General features: G+C 46.2%; 1 protein-coding gene across 1 annotated transcript in view; it reads left to right on the forward strand.

The window, feature by feature from the left end:
• Glt1d1 (glycosyltransferase 1 domain containing 1) overlaps positions 1-4,811 on the forward strand; it is a 72,443-nt gene extending 67,632 nt beyond the window's left edge. Inside the window, exon 12 of the mRNA XM_059249565.1 lies at positions 2,972-4,811. Coding sequence (XP_059105548.1) covers positions 2,972-3,133 — 162 coding nt within the window. The 3' untranslated portion in view covers positions 3,134-4,811. The remainder of the gene's footprint in view (positions 1-2,971) is intronic.
• The last annotated feature ends 9,757 nt before the right edge of the window (positions 4,812-14,568 follow it).

Below are 14,568 nucleotides of genomic sequence, written 5' to 3' on the forward strand. Positions count from 1 at the left end.
CCCTGCATTTTGCAGCAGTAGTAAGCAAGGGCCCCAGCTTCAGCCCCAATCCTCCACATCAGATAAATCACAGATATGGCCGGCATCGTAAAGTAATATTCCCGAGTGCTAAGCCCCTCAAATAATTTTAATAAGAATGCTGTTCTGCTACACAGTGAGAATAAATATGTTGTGTTTTTATGGTGAAAAGAGCACCAATTTACTAGAAAATGTGTAGCATAATGCATAAAAATAAAATCCCACCCACATAAATGTTGCTATTTATATTGCCAGCTATAAAAGGCATTCAACATTTAATTAACAATAATTTTGAGAATATGTGGATGTTCCTTCTTGACAGTAAAGTCTGAGGCACTGTCTCCTGGTTGGAATTTACTTGAGCTGAGGGAGTAAGAGAATAATAGTAATTAAGTGTGTATGAGTGCCTACATGAGAGTCTTAGAGTATGTGTGTGTGTGTGCGCGTGCGTGTTTGTGTGTGTTGTGGGCACAAGTATGCATTCAGGTGGTGGGGTGCATGTGGAGGTCAGAGGATGACCTTCCCTGCTGTTCCCCAGACACTGCACCTGGTTGCTTGTTTTGTTTTTAGTTGTGACCGGGTCTCTCATTGGCTTAGAATTCACAAGTAGGCTAGGCTGGCTGGCCAGTGAGCCCCGGAGATCTACCTGTCGCTGCCTCCCTGGCACTGAGACTACAAAGTTGTGTGCTGCCACATGGAGGTTCCTTCCCGTGGGATGCTGGGGATGGAACTCAGGCCCTCATGGTGGCAAGGCAAGCACTTTCCTGACTGAGCCATTGCCCCAGTCCTCTCAGCATGAGATTCTGTAACAATTGCTGCCACTACTGTGGCAGAGAGTTGAGCCCCATCCGCAAGCCTCCTCGTCTACTTCGGGAAGGGGAGTTTGTGAACTGAACCCAGGCCTCCTGGCTCAGCACTCCTGAGAACTCCACGCAAACAGAATCAATAATGAGTGCTCCCTTCTTCTCCCTAAGCAAGCTTTGCTATCAGAATACATTTGAATTTTCTAATTCTGAAAGGCTTTGAAATGAAGGACCGGTCAGCAGGAGCCTCTCAGTGTCTCAATTAGTAATACACACATGGTCTGAAGGGAAGCTACAGGGGCCAAAACAAAAACCCAGGTCCTTCCCACGCTCTGCATTCGGCCTGCAGGGACAGTGGCCTTTGCTCCTTCCCAGGGGATCAGTGTGAGCTCAGCAGTGGTAACTAGCGTGTTGGGAACCACACATGGGGGTGAAGTAGTGCAGAACTTGAACACAGACTTGACCCTGAACCTGAGAGCTTCCTTCTGCACCAGGTGTTGCCTGTGGTAGGAAGAGATTCTCTGTGTCCAGTGTGTGAGGTGACGGTCTCTGGCTGTGGCCTTAAAAAGTGGGAAGAAATCATGACTCCTGGGTAACTGCAAAGAAAGAAGATAGGATTTTTTTTTAAAGTTCTTTCATTAGCATATATTAATTACATATAGTTAATGTATTCGGACCATACTCCCCACTTACTCCCTCCTGTCCCCCTTCACTCCCATTTGGTTCTCTTCCCAGTGAGTCCCTTTTCTCTCCCTCTCTTCCCCTTCTTCTGTGTGACCCAGTGGTTATTCTCATGAACATGGGTTCCTTACCAGTGGCGACACCACTAAGGACAATAGCTCTCTTTCTCATATTAACTTTCACTGCTGTGATAAAACACCATGAACCAAAAGCAACTTGGGGAAGAAAGGATTCTTGTGGCTTCTAAATCTTGATCATAGTCCATCGTTGGGGTAAGCCAGGAACTCACGCAGGGCAGGAACCTGGAGGTAAGAACTGAAACAGAGACCATGGATGAAAGTTGCTTACAGGCTTGCTCCTTGTACCTTGGCTGTCCTAGAACTTGCTCTGTAGATCAGGCTGGCTTCGAACTCACAGAGACCTACCTGCCTCTGCCTCCTGAGTGCTGGGATTAAAGGCATGAGCTGCTACCACCACCCGGCTCTCAGCCTGCTTTCTTATAGCAACTATGCCCAAGGGTGGCACCACCCACAGTGAGCTGGACCCTCTCACATTAAGCAGTAATAATTTAGAAAATGCTCCACAGCTGCAACATTTCACAGCACTCTACTCCTTCCTTCAGTTCTTACAATCTTAACACCCCACACTGTGTTCCCTGAACCTGGAGGGTGTGATAAACACATCCCATCTGAGGCTGAGTCACTTATCCTTAACACTTTTGACCATGAGTGAGTTTCTGTGCAACCACCTTCCCCTGCAGAAATAGGCTTAAGAGATAATTCTTGTTGGACTAGGGAAGACTGGAGAGAGACATGATTGACAGCTCTAGGGTTTTCACTGGGCGTTCACGGCAGATGTTTATGGGCACAAATTTGTATAGATGTGTGTGTGTGTGTGTGTGTGTGTGTGTGTGTGTGTCTATGTGTGTTTGCATGCATGTTGCTTCTTGGTCACTGCAAAACTGCCAGAACAGTGTGAGCATATGGTCATGGATATGGCATATGCATGTGTGTGTCTGTGTGTATGTATACACAAATTTGTGTCTGTGTCCACACACACACACACACACACACACACACAAACACACAAACATTTTTATTTGTGTGTGTATGGGTGTGGGTGCGATCATGCCACAGCACACACATGGAGACCAAATGACAAGGTATGGCAGTCGGTTCTCCCCTTCCACCATGTGGGTCCTGGGGATTGAACTCAGGTTGTTAAGCTTGGTGGCAAGCGCCTTTACCTACTGAGCCATCCCTCCAGCCCGACCTATACAGTGTTTCTTAATCCCAATGCTTGCACCACTCTGGTCCTGCACTGAAGTATTGTTTCTCTAGGCTGTGAGTCCAACGTAGGGGATGGAGTGGTGGTGGATGACCAGGAGCTGGTGCAGACATAGGCTTTCAGCTCGGGTTCCCCTCCACTCATCGCTCATGTGTGTTTCTCATCCCCTTCCTGTCTTTCAGGAGTTCATTCAGTTGGCAAAGAGACTGGTTAGCGATCCTGCACTGGAGAAGGAAATCGTGACCAATGGAAGGGAGTATGTGAGGACACACCATTCCTGGCAGGTGGAAAGAGACACCTACCAGCGCCTCATCCGGAAGCTGGAGGCCAGCTTGGAGGATTAAATGATGGAAGTCTGTGCTTACCACATCTGTCCCAACAACCATCCGGTGCTCAGCTCTGGGTAGATGCCAAAAGATGGGACTTAGTCCTGGACCACTGGAATCCTAGAGTCCCCAGGAACATATCCACCCCCAACTCTCCTGTGTGGCGAACACAGTCCCAAAAGTGCTTGCTTACAGCTCTGTTCTGGATGGGCTTATAGCTCACTCCTGAAAGTGCTTAGGACTCAGTCCCCAGAAATGTTTGCAGCTCAGTGTAGGTGATGGGGGTGCATCTCAGGGGCCTCTGGGGGAGTGTTCCAAGAACTGCTTTTACAACTTATGGGGGTTAATTATTAAGCAACCACAGTGCAGATCCTTCTCCTGACTTCAGGGTGAGCTCTGACTATCCTTACCAGTTCACAAAGAAGAAACAGAAAGGCCAGGACTGTCAACAGATCTTGACCTGTGGCCCATCACGGGATTCTGATGGGTATGTGGGGGCCCAGGCTGCGGCTGGCATGCTTATTAAAGCCCTGGAGAGGCTGTGAATGGGTTGTGTCAGAACATGTCACTCCTCACTGGTGCACCGGAGGGATGCTTTCCAAAAGAGGCCAGGTTGCCCTGCAGGTCCTGCCCACCTGTATCATGTCACAGGGAGCCTGGAAGATGATTGGATGGCTCCCATGATGGAGGCTAGGACCTTGAATTCAATGTGGCCATTCTTCCCTCTTACTGCTAGGGAATTGAGGGCAAGTGCTGACTAAGTCACAAGACTCCGGACAATGGTGGCACCCAAGACTGAGACAGGAGGTCACTGGGGTATGGAGAGGTCAGCCTGGGGGTCAGTAGGATCTCCCCACACCAGCACACCGTGCTTTCTGTGCCCTCTTGCTGAATTCCAGCAAGGCTGTGCTACTTACTGTAAGCAGGACATGGAACAGTCACCTGTGCTAAAGCAAGCAGCTTGGAGGAGGAGAGAAGGAGAACAGCCGAGAGCCACACATGCAAAGAAAGTGTCAGGCTCTGGAGGGAACTGAGGAGGACTCAGCACCCATGTTGTCCCTGCTCCAACTTTGATGGCACATCCTGGGCCTTTTGCTTTTCTACAAAAAAATAGAAAGAAAAAAGAAAGGAAGAAAGAAAAAGACAGATAGAAAGAAACACTATCAGCAACATCTCTTTTTAAGAGAAGCGGGCGAGAAGGAAGTAAACTGTGTAAGTCAGTACTTCAGGGATCAGAACAGAGCACCATTCCATAGGTATCATTTGACTTCCCATTTCCGTACCTCAGATCCAACACAGTCACTTTCATGAAGGCTCCAGGCGAGGCAGCAGCAATTCCACAGAGCTCCCAGCATCTGGAGGCCGGCTGAGTGATGTGCCCATTTCCTTAACCCCTGGCTTGAGCTGGGGTCTTAACCTCTCTGGGTACAAGGAGAGGGAGGGAGTAATGAAGCCTGAAGCCTGAGGGAGGTTCCGCTGAGCCCAGAGTTCAAACCCACCTCGGGAGAGGTGTGCAGAGGTCAGGTGTCATTGTTTACAAAGTGGGATGCTCTGGAATGCATGCCTCTCCTTGGCCTGGTGATGACATCACCGCCGGAGCCCCACATTGCCAGCGTCACATCTTCCGCAATGTGCACTTTGGGGAAGGGAGGGTTCTTAATTAATAAAGTGTGCCACCATCAGCCATACAGAAACAGCCGCTGTTTATTCGTCCCAGGAGCACTTCTTGTGGTCCCCAAGGCAACAAATACGATACTCGAGTGTCTGATCAGAGAGGTTTGACATGGACTTAGACGAAAGCGTGATAGTTTTCCCTTTCCGTAACAGGCACTGTAGTAAGCAGTAAAGAGAGGTTTATGCAGGCTCACAGGTTGGAGTTTCTATTGCTCTGGGCCTGGTTGGCTCTATTGCTCTGGGCCTGTGGCGAAGAAGCTTCTTGACGGGAATGATTGGCAGAACAAACTTGCCCCCTTCGCAGCTGGGAAATCAAACGGAAAGGAGAGGCAGTGGTCCTAGAACCCCACTCAAGGCTGATAACGACCTCAAGACCACAGAGTAGGCCCTATCTTTTGAAGATCCCACCTCCTCAGAGGGGCACATTGCAGCTGTCCTTTCAAGGGGGCGTGTGGGGGTGGGCTGCCGCAGGCCTGTGTGTGGGAGACACGCTCACCACTCAGGCCCAGGAGGGAGGTTTGCAAATGTTGGAGTGCTTAGCGGGCACCTTGTACCGCTGGGCTCTTGTGAGCCTTAACACTACTTCCCAGCACTCATGACAGTTCCATCATGCCGGCCCCTTTCTGTATCCGTTCTCTTTCTAGTCACCACGACAGAATCCCTAACAGAAGCGACAGAAGGGAGGTCAGGTTTCCTTTGGTTCATCTGCCCTGGAGGCTGTGGTGACTCTGTGCCCAGTGGGGGCTTTGGCCTAGTTTGTTCACATTTTGGCTGATCAGAGAGCTGGGGTAGGAAGCTATGCTAGACCACTATCTTCTTTAAAGGTATGCTTCCAATGGCTCCCTCCATTGGCCAAGACTCCAACCCCAAGGTTCTACAGCCTCTCCAGAAAGCATCATCAGCTGGGTTGCCCAACACAAGAGCCATTGTGGATAGCTTCTCATTTAACTGCAGTACTCCCCAACCTCCATTTTGTCAACCCCAGCACTTCCCGCCTCTTTCTCAACATTTGCAACTCTGCTTTACAGTCCAAACAACACATTATTTACTTATTTAGATTTACTCTTATTTATGTTTCTATGAATGAGCTTGCATGGGTTCATGTGTGTTCAGAAGCCCGCAGAGGCCATTAGGGGGCATCAGAGTCCTTGGAGTTGGAGTTTCAGATGACTGTGAGCTGCTAGAAACGGAACCCTGGTACTCTGCACATATATCCTTAACTGCTGAGCCATCTCTCTGGCCCCTGTGGTGGTATTTAAAACATTTTAAACATTCATCAGAAGGACCAACTTAACAGGGATATGGAGGAGGACTCTGGGAACACTGTGTTTGACAACAGGAAAATAAAAAAATAGGGCCTAAAGAGATGGCTCAGAGATGCTAAGTGAGCCGAGGACCTGAGTTTATATCCCAGCACCTATGAAAAAAGCCAGGTTTGACCACTGTTGTGTGACTTTTCCTGGAAAACAAACTACTCGCCCCAGTTAGGGAATCCATGGCACACAAATGTACAAGTACTACCAAGGTCCAACTTGGTGAACCAGTGAGTTTGTTGGGGTTATGTACAGGAGTGTAGGCAAGGAATTGCATAAGAGCATAGATTACTCTCTGCAAAGGCTAGCCTGGGTGCCTCTCCTCAAGAGGTGCAGGCAGCTTTACAGGTCAGAGAGTCTCCTCTTCCTCAGCTGCCCTCCTTACCTATATAATCTTGGGGAAGGAGAGGGCTTGTGTGACTGCTCAGTTTCAGGGTCTTCTTGAGACTTGTGAATTGCTTGCTTCTTGGTAGACTGTTTCAACTCAGAGGAAATTGCTATTTAACAGCTATATATGTCTATACACACAGTGCTCTGGGGATCCTAGACAGGAGAGTACTAGGGCTTACTGGCCACCACACTGGCTCTAGGCTCTCAGTAAGAGACTGTTTCAAAGAAATAATGCAGGGGTTGGAAAGATGGTTCAGTGGTAAAGAGTATTGACTGTTCTTCTATAGGTCCTGGGTTCAATTCCCAGTACACACACACAGGTATGTACACACACACACACACACACACACACACACACACCATAAAATCCCCAAATGAGTAGTGGTTTAAACAACAGGGAAATTAATTCTCTCCCTCTCAAATAACAAGACTCCCTTGGGGATTCCAGTTTTCTATGGGGTGAGAGACCCACACGCTTTTTCCATCTGGCTCTTCCTTCCCCCTCATCAAGGGGGAGGTGGCCATTACTAGCTCATGGTATGAAGAGGCTGCTATGTTCTTCCATTATGCCCAAATTCTAGGCAAGAACAAAAATACCTATCCTTCTCTTCAAGATAATTCTTACTTTGGGTCCTATCCCATAGCCACATATAGCTGCAAGGGATGCTGAGATATACTAATTCCTGGGTCCAGTGGAAAAGTTGGAATCTAACTGGGGAAGAAGAAGGTGACCCTGCATAGGGTGGCCCTGCTGTAGTAGCAGCCACTGAGATACACTGAATTGAGATCCTGGTTGTGGCTACAGGCAGCCTGCTTTACATAATCGCTGAATAACTTTTAATGTCAAGAACAGTGTTTTTCTGGGCTTTAACTTAGCCTTTTAAGGTCACCACTCACCTTTTCTCCATCAGATGATCATTTATCGTCCAAGTTCTCTGCCAGCGCATCCTATCGATCGGCACCTCAGACTTTGCCGTTCCTAAATTAAAAACTCAGTGTAAGAGAGAATGAGACTTTTCATGGCATGAAATGTCCCCTTGCTTCAGGTGAAGCATGGCCACAGGAAACAATAAATGAGATGTATTGATTACACATACACACAGGCTCCCTCTGAAAGACCTCATGACAATGTGGAATGAGTCAACGCTTTGTTGTATGTGTTGGAGGGTTCTGGGACATTGAGATCTTTTCCAAAGAGATCTACCAGCCAGTGTTTACTAAAGTCACTCTTATACATTAAAAAAAAAATGCATGGGGCTGGACCGATAGCTCATCAGTTAAGAGCCTTGGCTGCTCTTGTAGAGGACCCAGGTTTGATTCCCAGCACTTACATGGTGGCTCACAACTGTCTATAACTATAGTTCCAGGAGATCTAGTATCTTCTGACTTCCTAGGGCATAGTTATACATGCAGGGAAAACACCCATACACACAATATAAATCTTTAAAAGTTTTTTTTTTTTTTAATGAGATGCATGGGGCTGGGGAGATGGCTTGGTAGTGAAAGTCATATACTGCTCTTACAGAAGAGCTGAGTTCATTCCCAGCACCCATATCCAGCAGCTTACAACCACTTGTAACTTCAGCTTTAGGGGACTGATGCCCTCTTCTGGTCCCTGGGGACCACACACACACACCACACAGAAGTGCAGCTTGCATGGTATAAGGACCATAGCCTGTTGATAATATCATGGCAGGAATTCTGACAAATGAGTGTTAAATATAAGACTAGAAATCTTCTCTGGACAGACCTCATAGGCTATCCTACTGTGTTACTGTTTCCGTGAAAACAAAGGTTTACTTTTGAGTGCAGGATAATACATCAACATTAACCTGGATACTTTTGCATATGTGTACCCTCACACCTGAGTGTGGTTCACTGTGAAAAATTCAAACACACAAGTTTTCGACAGTTGAGAGCTGAAATGAGCAGCGTGCATTCTGATACCAGAGTCAGTTTCTATTTTTTAAAGATTAATTTTATTACTTTTATTTATGTGTATGTGTGTGGGTATGTGCGTGAGTGTACATTGCCCATTGTGGCCAGAAGAGGGCGTCCGGTTCCTTGGAGCTGGGATTCCAGGGGGTTGTGTGCACCCAGTGTGGGTGCTGAGAACTGAACTTAGGTCTTTTGCAAAAGCTGCACATGCTCTTCATCACTGAGCTGGGCTGTCCTTCCAGCCCCTGGAGTTGAGTTCCTGACTTTGGACTTCAGAAGAGGCTTTTGAATGTCAGCAGAAAGAGTAGCTATCCTGAACACCAAAGCCTGAATCGCAAAGTAGGGCTTTGGGGAAGAAAGCTTTTGGCCTTCAAATGCAAGGTCTGGATGTGTCTCAGAAGCTGTCTGGAAGGCCTCAGGCATATCTGTGTTTTAATTGTCAGAATGGAGAGAAGGGAAACAGTGTGTGTGTGTGTGTGTGCATATGTATTATAAGACAAAAGGTTTTCTCTTTCTTACACATGAAAAGGTACCTGGAGAAATTCACTCGCATACACTACCTTCAAATTGTCCTTGCTTGAGGTAATTTGAAAATAACCTAGGAATTTTGTAAATGAAAAAAAAACTTTCTGAATTTTCATTAGAGAAAATGTTACAGCAAAAGCAGATTCTTGCCCCCTGGGGTCCCATATACAGGTAAGAGGCAGGATTCCATGTTCCTGCCCTGCTTTTCTTTATCATGTTCACACATGATCATCATGCACATGTAGGCTGGGCATGATGTATCCTCTGGACCTGTTGACCCACTGCCAGGCTGGATCATTTGTCCCACTCACTACCCCCAATCAAAGGGCGAACAGTATGTCACACATAAAATTCCAGATTCTGGGACTGGAGGAGATGGCTCAGTGGTTAAGAATGTGTGCTGTTCTTACAGAGGACCCCACTTGGGTGCCCAGCCCTCATATCAGGTGGTTCACAACCTCCTTTAACTCCAGCTCCAGAGTACCTGGCATCCTCCTCTGGCCTCCAGGGTACTTGTACTCATGTACACACACAGAGACACATAAATAAAAAAAAAATCTTTAAAACATTCCAAGAGTTATCAACATGTCATACAAAGGAAATGACTTGAGGTTTTGCCTCACACATGAAGGAGGAAGCCAGTGGGAAAATCAGCAAATTCAAATACAGGTTCAAGACATGAAAGTCCCTGTCTTAGTCACCCTTCTATTGCTGTGAGGACACCAACTTATACAGAGAGGTTATTGGGGCTACCGTTTCTGAGGGTTGGTCCACAGCCATCATAGTCAGGAGCATGGCAGCATTCATAGAGGCATGGTGCAGGAGCAGTAGCTGAGAACTTGGATCTGATCCACAGTCAGCAGAGAGGAGAGAGAGAGAGAGAGAGAGAGAGAGAGAGAGAGAGAGAGAGAGAGAGAGAGAGATATTAAAAGTTTACCCTGGCCTAGGAGTTGGGGGTATATACTTTAATGGCAGGACTTAAGAGTCAGAGACAGGCCAGCCTGGTCTATATACAATGAGTTCTAGGACAGCCAGGGCTACATAGTAGGCATACTGAGACCCTATCTCAAAATAGATAGATAGATAGATAGATAGATAGATAGATAGATAGATAGATAGACAGATACGTAGATGATTGATAGATAGATAGATAGATAGACAGATACATAGATACATAGATGATAGATAGATAGATAGATAGATAGATAGATAGATAGATAGATAGATAGATAGACAGACAGACAGGGTTTTCCATTTCTTAGACCTGGCAGTTGCTTCCAGTCTTACGCCTTGGCTTCCTACTACACCAACCATCTTATCTCTAGAATAATTTATCTTTGTTGTTTCAGCCAGTTTGGGCTGGACTGTGGTGAGAGAGGCTAGTAGGCATGCCCAATCTCTGGGCTGCACAGAGCCAAGGATGGCTACCAGTGCAGCTGAACCCCAAATCACAAAGTTACTCAAAATATCTTGAGATTCCTTTTTCTTTCTGTGACTTGATTGTGCAGTTCTTGAGTATGAATTTTGTAGATGATGACGTGATGTGGAAATGTCAAAGGTTGGACACACTTGGTAGTAACTCAGTTGGGACAAGCTAGGCCACAAGCGTTGTAAAGTTCACTAGTATGGCACAATCAGGTCACAAGTGACAGCTCTCCACTTGAGTTCCATCAAGCATGGGGCTTAATAAGCCACATCAGGTCTCTATATCTGTGGCCTGACCAATGATTCAGGCTGTGTCCTGGACAGCAACTCAGCAAACTCATACAGCTTTCTCAACCTTGGTGAGACCTCTGTGCTTTAGACCTCACATGGTCTGAGACCTATGAGAATGAGTTCATGGTCATGGGTGAAGAATGCTATTTGCACATGGATGTCAAGTATCTACTCTCTCTTTCTTTGTCAACATAAGTGTGGCTTTGCTCAGAGAGGCAATGTGCCTAAATAACAATGCTGGGTATCTCCAGTCTGAGTTTCAAATAGAACCCCCTAGAAGGACACTAGGAGAGACAGGAGGCATTCCTTCTTGCCAGACAGAATTCAGGTATGATGGCTGGTACTCCAGCAGCCATCTTGCAGGCATTAGGGCAGAGAGAGGTGATGGCTGGGATGTTCTCATAGACAGGTGACTTAGTGGTATATTTCCATGGCTACTGTAACCTTTCTGCTTCCAGGGAAAAGAAATCCATTCTCATGTAATTTTTTTTTTTTTAGTTGTCATAGAGACATTTGAGCAAATGGAATAATACAACACTGTGTCCATGTAACTGTCACTCATCACCCTCAAATGCCTGTCAGTCATAGCCCCATGGGAACAAGTGGCCCATCAATACTAAGGAGGATCTTGTAAAAAGATTTCTTACATAGATATGACTGCAGATAGGAAAGTCACAGCCAATTGCATGTGCCTGGGGCTAGTGTGGGGGAAACATGTACCTTCCATAGACCTGAAGACATAGCAGGGGTGTGGATTGCCTGGAGGGGAGCTATGTCCAGGGGGCCCTTCATAGGAGCTGCAGCTTTTGCACTGTGTGTGTGTGTGTGTGTGTGTGTGTGTGTGTGTGTGCAAGCATGCGCAAGTCCTCTGACTCCATGGACTCGCCCTCTCCTTCCTCATCCTGTTTTTCCACTGGGCCACCACCGGTGAGACCTACTCGGAAGGCACAGCAAAGCAATGCAGGTCCATCTGTGCCAGGAGCTCCTATGGGCAAATTGTGGGGGCAGAAAGAGGGCTGTGTGAGCCTAGAAAGAATGAAGTCTTTCAGCTTAATTCATCCCTAAGACTTCCATGACTGGTGATGATATTTCTGGTGACTCCAAACAACAGACACTATCTGCTCACAGTCCTGGCAGCCAAGGCCTGGGATGAAGGTGCAGGCAGGGCTGTGTTCCATCCCAGGCTCTCGGGGAGGATACTCCAACCTCAGCCAGGTCATAGTTTCACTAGGCAGTCCCTGGCATGTGGCCCCATTGTTCTGATATCTATCCCTGGCATCTTTCCCTGTGTGTCCCTGACTTGCCTATCCCTCTATCTGACAACGACCTGTGTTGGGGTCCACTCTGCTCCAGGAGGATGCCACTTGTGTTGTTTGTAGATAGCTCCTTTCTAAACATCACTGTGCACTGAAGTCTGGGACATGCATTTGTGGGGACCACAGTTCAAGACAGCTCCCATAATTTGTTAGTTGAGTTAATATTGTCTTTTCATGTGTCCATCGGACCCGGGATGTTTATAGACCAGATGAATGAACACAAGACCCAGGATTTTCTGCCATTTTGTGTACATGGAATACTGAATAAAATCTCAGGGGTTGTGGGGACAGGGACTTGTGGGCAGCAGGTGACATGCTATCCTTAATCCTAACAGACTAAGCTAAAACATTCACTTTCTGCCCTGTGAGACCAGAAGGGACATCACAGATGGATTTGTCCCCAAGGCTTCCATGACAGATGGCCAGAACTTTAGCGACTCAAAACAATACTAAGGGTGCGAACATCGCCAGCTCCCATGACCTCATGGGCTGTAATTTCCAATTTGGGGTGAACCACACATCAGAGCACAAGGCAATGACTCTCTAAAGTAACACTGTGCCACTGACATGTTCCCGCTGCCAGTACGGTTGCAGGAATACAATGTACATATAGTATACATAGAGAAAATAGACGAACATTTAAATATTTATCTAAGTATATGTATAAATCTATATTTAATGCATACACCAGAACTTATAATGCAGAATTTATCTCAGCTTCCAAACTCATAACTATTTAACTGATATTTATAAAGTTGTAAACGATGGTTTTAAAATGCATAGCATAAATAGCAAAATAAATAATGAAGGCAATAAAAACTTAAGCACATATATGTATAACTCAATACACTCATCCTTAGAAGCCTTAAAAATATGAATTGTCTTCTGCCTAGCCATTTGCTTGTAGGGACTTACCCAAAGGATGCAATCAGAGATGATTAAAGAGATTGATGGCCCCATCGCGATGTCAACTACAATGGTGGGAGATTTCCAACAATGCACATGGTCAGAAATAGATTCCTTAATTAAGCAATTGTGTGGTTATAAAATTGGATTGTGTGCAGCCTTTTTTACTGTGTTATAAATAGCATTACCCAAAAAGGAGAAACATCACCAGGGTGTGTATGTGTGTGTGGGACTGTCTCACGGTACATGACATTTTCTGCCCACGGATTAGAACTCACAGGGCCACCCTGGTTATTTAGGTGACGAGGCGTGGAATGGGGGTCTTAATTTTTGAAATGAGGATATGTCAAGACCAGCTCTGGGTTTGATGAGTGGATTTTTGACTCAAAAAATAAGATGGAAAAACCAAGAAGCGAGATTTCTGGCATCAACCTTAGGCCTCCACATACGTGTGCATGTACATTCCAACATGCATCCATGGGAATGCATACATACATTCCAACAGGCATACACAGGGCAGGCACACCATACACACAAACGCACAAAGAAAACAAATTATATTAAAAAGAATAAGCAAATAGCTGAGTGTGGTGACGCATGCCTGCTCTCCCAGCATATAGGATTGGAAGTTCCTGACCAGCCTGGGCTAAGTAGCAAGACTCTGCCTCAAAAAACAAACAACAGCTGGGTGTAATGATGCACACCTTTCATATAGCCTGGCCTATACAAATCAAACTCCAGGACACATGGTCTTGAAAACCAAAACTAACCCAAACCAAAACAACAATAACAACAACAAAAAAACCAAGGATAACAATAAATAAAAGAAGACAAATCCAGAAAAATAGTCACTAACTCCCTATTGCCTTATTCCTCAGTGACTTTGACCCAAGGACACATGCCATTTATGGGATGAAGAAGCTGTAGGCATGGAATACAACACCTACTTTGGAGGTGCCTCACTGGAGACAGTCTCTTCCCAACAGCCTTGAGATCTTCATGGGAAGTTAAAACTGAGTTTCCTTTGAGAATTTAATGGGTGGGGCTAGGATGTAGCTCATTTCACAGAGTGCTTGCCTGGCATGCACATGGGTTTGATCCAAGCAGAAACCCAGGCCCTCATTGCATCATAAGAGCCCTGGAGACTTGAAAGAAAGGCAATTTATTTTATATCCTTACAAAGTCTGCAGGAGCTCTGGGGTAGACTGAGGCAGAGAACAGACTTTGTAACCCTAAGGCAGCCTGCTTCCTCTCCATCCTCATTAGCTGAGTAACAAGGGTGATGCAACCCAGCATCAACTGAGTCTTTTCCTTCCCCTCTCTTGCTCATTTATCTTTTTCCTCCCATCAACAAAAGCTCTGTGCGAGTCCACCTCCCTCTTACATCCTGTTTATTTTAAAACTTAACAGGCGTTCCAGTGCTGGGAGGGGAAGTGGGCGTAAGTCCCCAACCCTAACCAAGAAGCTCTCTCCAATTGACACTCACTTGCAAAGGAAAACTTAGTTTTCTCCAATGGAGTCTCACTCAGTATATAAATCACACTTAAGGGCAGGCCACATGCCCGGCACTAGACGGCTGAAACATAATGGACTCAATGATACTTTGGTAGACATTTTGTCTCATATTGCTTTGTTTGGGCCTTTTTTTGTCTTCCTGGTCTTTTGCTTTTAGTTT

Source organism: Peromyscus eremicus, chromosome 23 (assembly GCF_949786415.1).
Source record: "Peromyscus eremicus chromosome 23, PerEre_H2_v1, whole genome shotgun sequence".
Lineage (NCBI taxonomy): Eukaryota > Metazoa > Chordata > Mammalia > Rodentia > Cricetidae > Peromyscus > Peromyscus eremicus.